This window comes from Notolabrus celidotus, chromosome 14, assembly GCF_009762535.1.
Source record: "Notolabrus celidotus isolate fNotCel1 chromosome 14, fNotCel1.pri, whole genome shotgun sequence".
In the NCBI taxonomy this organism is placed as follows: Eukaryota; Metazoa; Chordata; class Actinopteri; order Labriformes; family Labridae; genus Notolabrus; species Notolabrus celidotus.
In genome coordinates this window covers 4,598,291-4,611,621 of record NC_048285.1, presented here as the reverse complement: position 1 = coordinate 4,611,621, position 13,331 = coordinate 4,598,291, and the positions used below count along the sequence as shown (strand labels likewise).

Below are 13,331 nucleotides of genomic sequence, written 5' to 3'. Positions count from 1 at the left end.
GAAGTGAAGGGGAGGAGGGGCGGGTCGATGCGAGGCTGGAGCCTTGTGGTTTCATTGTGGCCTTTTCTATATCTCACTCCAGCTCTCCTCCTTTCTCTTTCCCGTCTCTCTATTTCTACGTCGACCTTAGCCTCCCTCTGTCTCTGTTGTCCTTCCTCCGCTCCTCTATCTCTCCTTACATTATTGATACAGAGCAAATCTATGAATCTCTGGAGGAATGATGACCTCTCCTCTCCCCTCTGTCTCCATCTCAGTCTGCTTCATCTCTGCTCCTTCCCCTCTGGCCAGCCTGCTGATAAAGTTGGTTTTCACAGCGCAAATTGAGCCATTACTTTGGTCCAATTTTTCACCGCATGCCATGCACACACACACCGGTGCATTACCGCTAAACTGTTCCTCCATCCTGCAGATGAATTGTTCAGATAATTCAATCTTATATCTCTTGTTTTAATGGTCTCAAGGTGCAGGGGAAGACCTGGAAGACGGCAGAGTCCAGTCTGGATCTCAGGTCTGCAGAAGGAAACGCTGTGTTTAAAGATATCAAAGAGGAAGCTGCTTTATTTTAAAGCAATCGCAGCACCAAGGCTTTTAAATGTTTGATTTGTAAAACAGAAGGGTGTCAGTAGCTTTTGGTTCTGTGTACATTAACAGGAGTTTTTACACTGTCTGCAAATATTTTCATTATATAACTGATGCAGATCAGCGTTTTAGCATCCTGAGTGCTACAGCCTCTACATCAGCTTTGTTTTTGTTTGTCGCTCCTCTCACAGAGCTCTCAGTTAAATATGTTTGCTCAGTCCTGTTAGCTTTCATTCTATGTTTACAAGAACACTGAGGTCTAGACCGTACTCTATATTCTATTATTTACAAAGACCCAACATCAAGACAGGATAAGATCCAGTCCCATCTTACAGACAGGACTCAGTCTGGTCTCATCTTAATCCACCATGAGCAGAGCACTTTGCAGCATTTAGCAAGTTACAGTGGCAAGGACAAACTTCCTTTAACAGGCAGAAACCTCCAGCAGGACCAGACTCATGTTAGACACACATCTGCTGAGACCGTGTTGGAGAGAGGGATAGAGGGAGATGAAGAGAGAGAGAGATGATAGTGGTGAGACGGATAGTAGTAGTAGCTGTTGTTAACTGGGGGGCTGGTGAGGCGTAGCCGTGTGATAGGAGGCTTAAAGCACATCTTAGCTCCGCCCCTTTACCTGTCTCTAGATCGTTCAATTATGCATTCTCACGATTAGTCGAATAAACGGTTAAATGTCACCTTCCCAAGTTGTCACAGAATACTCGTGGATTAAAGTAATTATTAATAAATGTTTTAATTTAGGACCACGCTGCCGTCTGAATGTCAGACTGTAATGCATCCATCCTCCACTAGAATGTAATGCTCATGACACCCTGCTGGAATGGACACCTTCCTATAAGTCGCTGATACTATAGGATTAAAGGAGTAGGAGAACCATAACAACAATGGTGGACCACTGAGCTCTGTTTGTGCCGCTGAGTTTAGTATCGTTCTGCAGACAACAAAGTTCTCTAGCACTCATTCGCCATAACAATCTTGGTTTTTTTTGTTCTCACTGCTCTGTTGAAGAACGGCTATATGCAGAGGCACATGGTGATTTGACGTATACCACCTACCACAGGTCTTGCATGCATGCTCCAGCATTTTCAATCATACAGTATAGTGTGAACGCCAGTTTTTGAAAGAAATGTCAGTTTTTGGTGGAGCTGTTCTCGTGTAAACAAACCCTTTGTTGCAGCCCTTGTGACATTGCGGCGTCCAATACTTTAGTCTGTGCTTCAAGCTTTATGCTCACGACTCACACTAGAAAAACTTGCTTGATAGGTGTAAATATAACAAGAAAAAAAACTAGGAGGAATCTGTAAACCATAATGTAACTGAACTCTCTGACATCAAGTGAGTCACTAAATCTCCCAGTCTATACGTTTTATGTACTATGGAAAGTTATTCATTGGTGGTCGTTGTTATTTGTTCTGTGAGATAATGAGATGAATAAACATGGTGATTGTTACATGAACAGCTTGGGGATCACTGTATGTCGTAGGAGGACATATGGAAGAGTGGGCAGACGAGATGGTGACACATGTTGTTTCTGTGGAACAGGAAGCAGGAAGGCTGTGATCTGAGAGAGAATTACATCACTGTCTGGAGATCATCGGAAACTGCAAAACTTTGTAAAGAACCACTTTCAAAGTCTGTCTTCAAAATGTCCCCGTCTGATGAAACGACGAAGCTTCTCCCTCTAGGTTTTACCCAATAAACAAACTCTCCTCGCTGCTTTAAAGTTTATCCATCTTTTATCCTTCTCCAATAACTTGTAGATGATATTTGTTTTCCGTGGCACAGAGGTTTGAGCTCAGGCTGATGAAAGACAGACAGAAAGGTTTACTACGTCTTTAAATGGAAGTTTCACCAACTTGTTCTAATAAAGGTGAGTGCCCAGCTATCGTGTGGGGACAACACCGCCTCCAGGAGTGATGATGACACTAAAGTTCTCTTTATTTAAGTAAAAGCTAGCAGTTAGTGCTGTACACTGCACAGTCCAGTTGCATCTTTATAGTTTTGCTATAACTAGCTTCCACTCATTTTATTTACAATATTTACATGAGCTAAGATGAGGTAACTCCTTCCCGCCAGAAAATATCCAATCACCAAACCAAAAAACTGAGTTACGTATTGAACCGTTGGCTAACTGTATTGTTGCATTTAAAAGCAAACAAATGTGTCTCTCTAGAAATGCTCACAAAACAAACCCTGCCATTTCTCTGTCCATCACATTCCCCAGATAAGCGCCCATTCATCTGTGTCTGGAGAGTCTCAGTTTCAATGTAAATAGTAATGAAAACAGAGGCTTTACTCCCTCTTACTTCAACGATACAAGCCCCTAAAGAAGCTAACTTTCTTCTGATTTACTGCAAATAATTTGCTAATTCATGATGTGGATTTTAAGAAAATAGAACCCCTGAATGTATCAGGTCTTTCCTCAACCCGAGAGGCAAATTTTTAGGCTTTGTTGAATGAAAGTCAGATCAAACATTACTGATGCACTCAAGGAAGATGAAGAATCTACAGCCTGATTGGCTTTTCTGACATATTTACAATTTTTGATCTAGATATTCGTTTAAGGAAGTTATTTGTTTATTATCAAATGTGTGCTGATACGAGCCAGTATGTCATGACGTTTGATTGTGCTCTGCCTGCTTTTGCTCTCCATACTGACTGTTTTTCCTGCAGACATCAGAGAACGCTGATACCTGACTGAATCCTGCCAACAGAAGCTTCTCACACTAAAATCCAGGCTTCAGTCTATGTTGACTCTCCATACAGTGATTAGTTTTAATTGATTAGGGAATCATGTTGTATGAAACCGATCAGGATCCTTGAGGTTAAAACTACTGGTTTTGTATGTGCATTTTATTTTACGATCCCAACTCTTCCAGAAAAGAGAAGCAGAAAAATATAAAATCATAAATCATCTACTCGTACAGTCAGGTTCTCTCTGCACATGTTGCTGCAAACAAATCATCTCATTCTTCTACCTCATTCCCCCGGAGGCGGAGGTCATAAACAATCCATAAGTGTTCCTGGGTCATTTCACCCGACCTCACAGAGACACAAGAAATAACCATACAACCTTCACACAGCATGAGACGGTGCAGCATAAATTAAAGGAAATAACCTCAAAGCAAAGATTCAGGAAGGAGGAGGGCCTTAAAACACTCATTTATCTTGTGAAGTTATCAAAGTTTGGAAAGGTAACATCACCAAAACTTTGAGTATTTAATTCTGGCACAAAAGGGTCAAAGGTTAAATTGGATTCACTAATTTTTACAAGCACTGATAATCTTTCCTTGTTCAAATGCAGCCAACTTCTTCAGACTCAAACATTTTACTCCATCCCTTTTTATTAATTTTAAGTCTTCCTGATATACAAACATAAAAACGAAAACAGAATCAGTAACTTAACCCGGGCACCGTAGATCAGCTGGTGCTCTGTGCTGGCATTTATTGAGCTGCCAGTATCAGCCGGGTCAAACACACACACACACACACACACACACACACACACACACACACACACACACACACACACACACACACACATACACACACACACACACACACACACACACACACACACACACAAGTGCTGTTATTACAAACTGGTACTTCTGAGCAACGAGGAACGACACAGACTCAAAGTGAGAAACAGAAATGGCTGTAAGGAGACAGAGGAGGTGTGAAAGAATAGAGAGGAAATCACAGCAGACGGAGTGACAAAGCAGGGAAGCTTTCGGATGCTGTGCACAGAGATTCATCCTGCTCGGCTGGAGTCACGCTGCAGAAAAGAGACCTTTCAGTCTCCCTGTGGAGACTGCTCTGTGTCTGAGGATGAGAGAGAGTGTGAGCATGTTTCTGAGTCTGTGTGCATGTTTTTTTAAAGTGTTGTTAAGCTTTAAACTTCTGGAAATGTCCTTAAATTTTTGGGGTGGGGCTGCACGTGTGAACACAAACAGTTTTTCCTGCAAGAAGTCGGGTGAGTTGATGCACAAACACAGCAGCTAAAGTCAGGTAAAGTCCATGGTTATGACCACAGTTCAAGAGAGAAGAGAGGGGACATGATGGGGCGTTCACGTTCAGCTGGGTAAAAGAAGAACTTCCAAAAAAGGATGCACAGGCTAGAAGTTAGTCTCTGCAGTTACTACTCAATGTTTGTGCAGATTGGTATTGAGAGTTGATGCTGGTGTCAAGCTAGTGGACTAAACTTGTCTGATCTTGCAGCATGCTTTAATGCAAAAGAGAAACAGATGGATGAGAGAGAGAGAGAGAACAGATAAAGGTAAGTTAACATCATTTTAAACCTCCCCGCCCAGAGTTTAGTGGTCACTCTCCTGCAGCTTCACTCAAGCTGTATTTGCTATATGACTAAACAGCTAATGCAAATATCTCTCTGCTGTGGCTGATCACATCATTTCGGAACCACAGGGAGACTTATTGAGAAGCAGCTACAGGAAATGAACAATTTTCAGGTCATCTGGGCTGTGAGTCTAATCGCTCTCTGATGACTTCTAGAGTGCACTGTAGTGTACGAACGGCTGCTCTACTGCAGGGAGGGGGAATTATTGCCGTTTATGGTGCACAATGGAACAAAGCAATCGTGTAAACAGAATCATTTGTCGTGCACTGTTTATTGAAGATAAAAATAATTATAGTTGGATGATAACTGGTGGTGTTAAAACAACAAAGTGCTGCTTTTGAGCCGGCTGAACCTCTGCAGACGAGACGATTCATCATCTCAGTCAAAGTGCACACTAACGGCCAAATTACACCAGATCTGTGTCCGGTCCGTCACAGCACCGGATCTGATAGGCTTCTGTTCTGTCAATGTGTTTACTTTCACTGGATCTGCTCTGTTCAGTTCCGACTGCGTCTCTGATCCGGCAGGTCGGAGTCCTCCGGATCAGATACGCAAGACTTCTACTTATGCCGGATGCCGGAGCACGACCCATCAATCTCAACAGAGCAGATGGAGCGGGACAGGAAGTCAGGCACCAAAACAAAATGAAAACATCTGGTTAATTTTCAGAATAAAACACTCTGTGTTATCACCAGATCGTATTTCACTTAACTACAACAACAAACCAAAGTCATGATGAGCAGAGCCAGGCCTGGAGTCAACAGGTCAGAGGTTTTCAGAGGACCAGAAAGACAACATGGATGAGGAGAGGAGGAGGAGAATCCTTGATTCAGTGATTACCGCAGGAAAACTCGGTCACATGACTCCAACTGTCCGGCCGTCCTGCTCCGTACTGCGTTCTGAAAACACAACCAGTGGGTGTTGACGGACGAGAGAGCACGGAACCGGATCGCAGCTGTTCGGAGATGGACTGGACACAGATCTGGTGGAAGTCCAATGAAAGGGCTAAATGCACCGCAAACTACGGTAGAACAAGTAGTGACACTCCGCACGGGGTTTCCACATCAACATGTGGAGTGCCGTCAACTCCAGCTGAGAGGGGTGAAGCTGACCGCTCATCTCCACATTCAGACGCAAAACAAGAGCAAACTACGTGGAGCACCAAAACTTTATGGGTGTGTTTGCACTTGAATATGATAAAGCACAATCTGTTTTGTGAGTTGGACCTTGAGACAGAGCAGATAGCGGAAGCCAATGATGCCCAATTCGTAGTGACGCTGCCCCTGAGTGTCTGTCCTGTGGAGAGCAGCTGCTTTATGAAAACCAATTTCCCAGATGAAGGCCACAAGCTGAGCAGATTCGTCCCTTTTATGACTACTGCTGTTTCTGCATCTTTTATGTTTATTTTCCTGATGCCATATTGAACTAATCCGACCCTTAAGAAGCTTCAGTTCCTTTAGAGTCTGAGTTTGTCACTTTGAGGTCATTTTGCAGAGCCAGGTGCCTCCTCATTACCCAAACTAAGACAGGGATATGAATATTCCAAGTTGCATAATTTCTTGCAGTAAAGATGACTTTTAAATCTGAGGTTGACTTTAAAAGATGCTGCATTAACATTTTGAGAAAAAGCCCATCAAAAGAGAAGCAGTGGAGCCTGAAATATCTCTGACGTTAAGTTCAGGAAAGCAAAAAAAAAGGAACAGTGATCAAACATGTCAGACAGGACGGGGGGACGGAGCAGAACGAGAGAAATAACACCTCTCTCTGTCTCTGTCTCTCTTTTCTTTGCTTCACATAACAACACCCCCTCTGGAGCTTGCTTCAGCCTGACGCCACTCACCTTTCCTGAACTGTACACAAAACCTATCTCTTCCATTTCCTCCGCAGCATGTGTGAAGAGAGGCTTGCAGAATGTGGCTCAAACGTTAATAACAAGTCTATTTCAGCTCCCACAATGCATTCTGGGAATCAAATATGCTTCATATTTCAAGAAACAAACCCCCAAATAATGATGATTTAAATCAGGGGTGTCCAAAGTACGGCCCGGGGGCCAATTGCGGCCCAAGGTCCATTTATTTATGGCCCCAAGCTTCCATCTTACAGTGTGTTATTTATAGCATTAATTAATAGCGTTAGAAATTAATCACATTCTGAATCATTTGTACATTTGCAGTTTCGTTCAAGCGCACACAAAACTAAAGTCAATCCAGAAACGTCTCAAAAAGCTTCACATGGATTACTTGTATAAAGCCAAAGCTCTGGGAATTCTGCAAGAAGGCAATAAAGAAACACAAGAACTCTTAAAGTGGACTTCAAATTAATGATTTTATCATGATGTGAAAATGTTCTTGATGAACACTAAAAGTTCAGAAGACACTAGAAAAAAATCTAAATTATGAAATTGTGCAGAAAATGCCAAATTTGGTGCATAAAAATAGTTCAGAATGCAGGAAAATAATTATTTAGTTCTTCAAATGTTGTCTGCTGGTCAGACAAGTCTTAAAAAACAACATGAAAAAGAAGTGTGATGAAATCCAGATCGTGATCCTGCCATAGGAAAATAATGAGACAATATTTTTCCCACATTGCCCGACCATTTTCCTCCAGAAGAAGATAAAGTTTGCTAATGTATATGTGGCTTGTGTAGAACTGAGGACTACCTGGTTACCAATTTATTGAGATCAAATGTAAAATAATTGTTTTTTAATAGAGATTTCATATATAACTTTTATGACTCCTAAGTCTCGGTAGGAGCCACTGGCTCTAAGATATTCTGACATCAAATGTGGCCCTCTTTGAAAAAAGATTGGACACCCCTGATTTAAATTGTTTAATTTATGTTTTTCTTTGGTTTTTAGCTATTTTCATTTGTTTGAGACATAAATATTTACATAAGGGAAGTCATAATTTCTGCAGTTTCCCTTTAAATAATGAAACTCATCAGAACAGGGTGAGAGTTTCCACATTTTGCTTCATTATTTTGTCTCAAACTAATGAACTCCACATCTTTAGGATCCTGTTTTCTCTAGAAATGAGTCACTACGACGAGGACAGATGGTGTGTCATGAGGCCTTCAGGGGTCAGAGGAAATATGAAATAATTATTAATCACGTTTACACATACAGTAAGTGGATTAACTGAGAGCTTTACACTCTAAATGTAACATCCGCAGTGGCATGACCAAAGAGGAGGAAAGGGGTTGCCATGCCCCACTTCAAAACCTGGTGTTCACCCTAGGTGCCAAACTAAAATCCTGAACTCTGATTGGCTATTTGCGTGTTAGAGGCGGGACTTGTGTTAAAAAAATCTGGACTCTATTGCAACAAGCTGACGGTAGCTTTCTTTGCATTTAAATGTGGCACATTTTCTTTCTTTAGTAATTCAAATAGTAGAAAAAACTTGACATAACCATTTCTATTTTACCAAATTATTGCCAGCGAATGCATTTGTGATAATTTGATAATGCGCATCTGTTGTCTGCAAATTTTTGTTTACGACCTGTATTTGTCTGAATATAAGACAGCCCTGACAATAAGACGATGTCCTCTCTTAAGAAGACTAGTTTTTGAAGAACAAATCGTAATATTTGCAACGTATTTATTGTGAGAAACACCTTGAGAGGTACCCTCATGTTTTCAAGGGAGTCCCAAATCTTGTATTTATGAAATAACAATTGTATTAGAAAATAAAGATAATAGATAGGCACATTATATTAAAAATAGTGTGCAGGTTTTAACACCTTTTACATGAAGTTGTGTTTTAAATATCTGAAAGATTGAACTTTCCCATTTAAGCTGAAATAAAATGTGAACATGAAACATTTGTGGTTTTGTTCTTTCCCATATATACCATAAAAAATGTACTTTATAAGTTATTTGTCCATCCATCTTAAAAAACAACCATATATTTTATGCTTATCAGTCACATGCTCGCACACTCTAAGAAGCCACGTTACATTTTACCCCATTTTACCTCAGTTTTGCGATGGTATTTAAGGGCTCGCTATCTCGGGACATCACACTCAGAGTGACTCAGTATTTCTTGACTGCTTGTTTAATCAATGTCTCTGCTGCATTGATAACCATTATCTCTAAATCTGCATCATAGCTTGACCTTTGTAGTCGAATAACTCCGCCTACTTTAAGCCAGTTTGTGACGATCACTGTGTCTCTCCATCTTTCATCCCTCTGGTGCTGTGGTTGTGAGTCAGTCATGAGACTGGCTTTGACTCCACATTTGTGAACAAATATTGGCATTCAAAGGTTTAGACCCTGAATATAGAACAATCCCACTTATTCAGATGTATTTTAAGGAATAAAAACCTCCTACATCAAGGTCAACAGGATCCTTCAAAATGTTTATTTTAACTGTTTGGAAAAACATCTTTTTGAGATTTAAGTTAACAAGATTTACATTTTCCACTTTCAAAGTTAAGAAATTATAGATATACAGTATTTTGAAATGAGTTCATGTGTGTGCGTGTGTGCTCAGACTTCATCCCACCCCTGAATTAGCCGGACACCCAGCTGAGCCACCCGAGTCGAAAAAGGTCTGGAGCCGCCCCTGGACATGAGCGAGAAATAGCTGCTGTGTGAACGCTGTGAACTGTGTCCGTGTGGATGTGAGTGTAGCAGCTTTAAAACGTCCCCAGCAGAGCTTTTATCTCAGCTAGCATTCAAGCAACATGCAGCGTTTCAGCACGACGCACTGAGCTACAATTACACATCAGGCCTTTAATTCCTATCTTTCCCTGCATCCCTCCTCTCTCCTCTCCTCCCTGCATTATTCATCCAGTATGGCTGCTGTCACGCTCTCTCTGCCCGACGCTCGCTCACTGACACACTGGACTACATGAATGAACAAACACAACAACGGGGGACACACACACTGAAACACAACCACTTAGAGCACTTCCGTAACCTGATAGTGTCAGACAGAATGAGTCAGCTGATAGCACGGCTCTGTGTGTGTGTGTGTGTGTGTGTGTGTGTGTGTGTGTGTGTGTGTGTGTGTGTGTGTGTGTGTGTGTGTGTACTGTAAATGCATACGTTGTATTCTGCACATTGAGGTGATTCACAGTATAGGTGTGTATGAGTGTGTGTGTGTGTGTGTGTGTGTATGTGTGTGTGTGTGTATGTGTGTGTGTCGTACCGTCTTGGGGCAGTGGACGTATCGTGCCAGGCTGATAATCAGGTCATGCGTGATTGGGTCGACCAGGTTCCTGAAGCTGGCGTAGCGATACAGCACGTCATCCAGAGAGGTCGACTCCATGCCCAGGTCCTACACACACACACACACACACACACACACACACACACACACACACACACACACACACACACACACACACACACACACACACACACACACACACGTTGAATAAGAACACATGTACATACAGTCCCTGTAGTATAGAGAACAGTCTATTTATATAACACATTTTCTTCGCATGGTGGACGCTGAATGTTGTCTCACTAAAGCAGGAAAGAAAATAAAGAAAGGGAAGTGACGTCTCGCTGAGAATCTTGTCAGAGGATTAAATATAAAAACAAACCATTCATCACACACACATCACTGTTTTCCTACATGTTGTTACCTTTCCTTGTTATAACATCACATAAATGTTTGGAGGTGGCACAGTCTACAATGTTGACAGAATTAGTTGCAAACGTGGATGATGTCCTGTTTTTCGTGCTGCTCCGGGACATAATCTCGTTGCTGCACCTCAAATTTTGCAAAACAGCAACCAGGCAGTGATAGAATCGATCTTTATTGTCATTGTTGTGAAACAATGAAAAGCAGTTTAGCATCTATTCAAAATAGCAGCACAGAATTTACCATTTCAAAAACACAATATGACAAAAGAAATAAGAACAAGGCATGCTAAAATGATAAAATAAGTTAATAAAATAAAATAAAATAGATGAATTGCACTGTGTGTCTGTACAGGTGTATACACTGATCATATCAATACAGGTATATATTTACAAAGTGCAAATACTGCTGGTATGTAAACAGAACAGAACGGTGAAGGTTAATGCAACACCCTCACATCCTGACGCTTCTTAATGCTGCAAAAACAAGTTTCAAAGCTGTCAAATCCAAGTGCACAGCTGCTCAAGTCGGAACAACTCAGAAACTCGGGCAAGAATTTGGCGCCTGACGTGACGTCACATTCGTCATCAACATGGCGGGCAAACAATGTTTTGTTAAAGTCCAGACACCCTTTGTTAACTCACATATTGTGCATCAACTTTTTGTTGTCCACATAGAGCAACCTAGACTCATTAGGAAAGTTAGTTATTAACATTATTATCTTAGCTACCATCAATAACAAGGTATGTTAGCTAAAGCGATATTTTAGTATTTATCAGCATCCCACCTGGATTAAGCCAGACCTTTCACTTTGAGAAAGATGGAGGAGGACCCATGAGCAGACAAATAAAGATTTCATTACCAAAGAACAAAAGGTACAAATGAAACTTACTGAATTGTCTGGAAAACTAAATCCAAGTAGTCCAAAATAAAACAAAGAAACTCTGGGAGAAGACAAAGAAGACGGACATTGATCCAACAGGAGAAACTAAATCCACACAGTAATCAACGCAGGTGTGAACACAGGTGCAACTAATGAGGGTAATCAAAGAGGAGGGAAACACACAGACAGGAAGTGAAACTAAACCAGAGACACGGGGAGCAAGAACTTCAAAATAAAACAGGAAATACAACAGAGTAGACTAAAGGCTGATTTATACTTCTGCATCAAATCGACGGTGTAGCCTACGCCGTAGGTCCGCGTAGCTCCCGTACCTACGCAGAGGCCTACGCACGTAGCTGACGTGCACCTCCTCCAAAATGTAACTACGCGTAGAGCCGACGCGGACCGCAAGCTCTGTGATTGGTCAGCTCGACAGCTTTGTCTTTCCCGCATTCACAGCACTTCCGGGATCCCGGACATCGGCCACACATCGGCCGTGTATTTCATCTCCTCCTCTCTATTCTTCATGTAATCATGTCTGTATGATAAACAGCAACATGTATCAGCTGTAGATTAACAGAACACGCTCTGAATCTCTGTGGAAAAGTAAACAGAGATCGTAGCAGGACCGGAAGCAGGCGACCGGCTATCAGAGAGACCACACTGCCCTCAAGCGTTTCGGAGGAGAATTGCTGCGCGACACGGACACATCGACGCACAAGTATGTGGGGCTCATGTCCGTGTCAGCCCCTGCTGCGTAGGGGAGACGCAGAAGTATAAATCAGCCTTCAGAAACACAACACATGGATTACTAATAACACAAGGAAGACAAAGGATATTGAGGCATGAAACATGAAGATAAATCTACAACATTAAACAGGAAACAAAGACAAATAAAACACAAGGACAAATCCAAAACTTAACAAGATCAACTCATGACGTTGGAAACACGTGAACACGACAAAGGTCGGAAGAACAACTTCTCAACTCAGAATCTGGGACACTTTCAGCTGCAGAGCTTCTGGATGTTTTAAGACTGTGTGAAATGTGTGAAATGTGTGAAAGAGGCTAAACATGAGAGATAATGTAAAGTAAGATTCTCTTCAACTTGTGTTTGTTATTTCTCTGTGACTCCAGGTGAGACTGAGGTGTCTTCTAAAGTGTAGCAGAGAGTAACGGTAAGCTTTTTGTTTCTTTGGATGCTCGTAAATAAGCGGAGGTAGATAATTACCTGTGAGAGAACTGGTAATTTCAATCCTTCTAAAATCAGGCTCTAAGTCTAGACAGTGCTGTTCATCATCACACACTATATTTTTCATTCAAGTGCAGATTCATTCATGCACACAGGACTCATGCACCTCCACTCTCTCATGTGCTCAGCTTTGACGTCCACCGTGCTGCCGCGTAAACTCTCTGAACCTTAAAACATCAAATTAAAGCTCGTTGCAGCGCGTCTCTCCGCCTGACGGTCCGCCTGCTGGTGAGGGGAAATCAAAATTTGTCACATCACCGGATCCGTCAAAGGCGGCGAGGCATAAACCTGTTGGCAGCCTCACGCATGACGAGCCGGTAAACCTCAAAGAAATGACATCTCTGCTTAAAGACGCTCCACAAACACAGGAGAGGATTAGACCACAGGAGCTTAAGGTGTTCTGAGGAATGTCACAAAGCTGAAATCAGACTCCGACACTGAGTCAACACCGAACTGAGCGTGAAAGCCTGAAAGTTAAAGTCTGAGGCCTCATTAAAGCTCCTGACAGCCCGGCTTTAAGATATAAACACTGTAACACGGAGCTCCTCTTGGTCTCAAACTTAAAGTTGGCCCTGAGTGTGGGAGTAAGATAAAGGTCACAGGCTCCCCGGGTGCTTTTTAATGGCAATCTGCCAATTAGATTATGA

At 41.9% G+C, this 13,331-nt stretch overlaps 1 protein-coding gene across 2 annotated transcripts in view; it reads right to left on the bottom strand.

The window, feature by feature from the left end:
- The window catches only part of lrrc75a (leucine rich repeat containing 75A), a 59,071-nt gene that overhangs the window by 32,778 nt on the left and 12,962 nt on the right, over positions 1 to 13,331 (bottom strand). Inside the window, exons 1-2 of one of the 2 annotated variants that reach the window (XM_034700376.1) lie at positions 11,442 to 11,553; positions 10,106 to 10,234 (exon numbers count right to left, since the gene is read on the bottom strand). In XM_034700376.1, the coding sequence (XP_034556267.1) occupies positions 10,106 to 10,225 (120 nt within the window). In that variant the 5' untranslated portion in view covers positions 10,226 to 10,234; positions 11,442 to 11,553. Of the gene's footprint in view, positions 1 to 10,105; positions 10,235 to 11,441; positions 11,554 to 13,331 lie in introns of those variants that run through there. The other variant, XM_034700375.1, reaches the window with a different exon arrangement.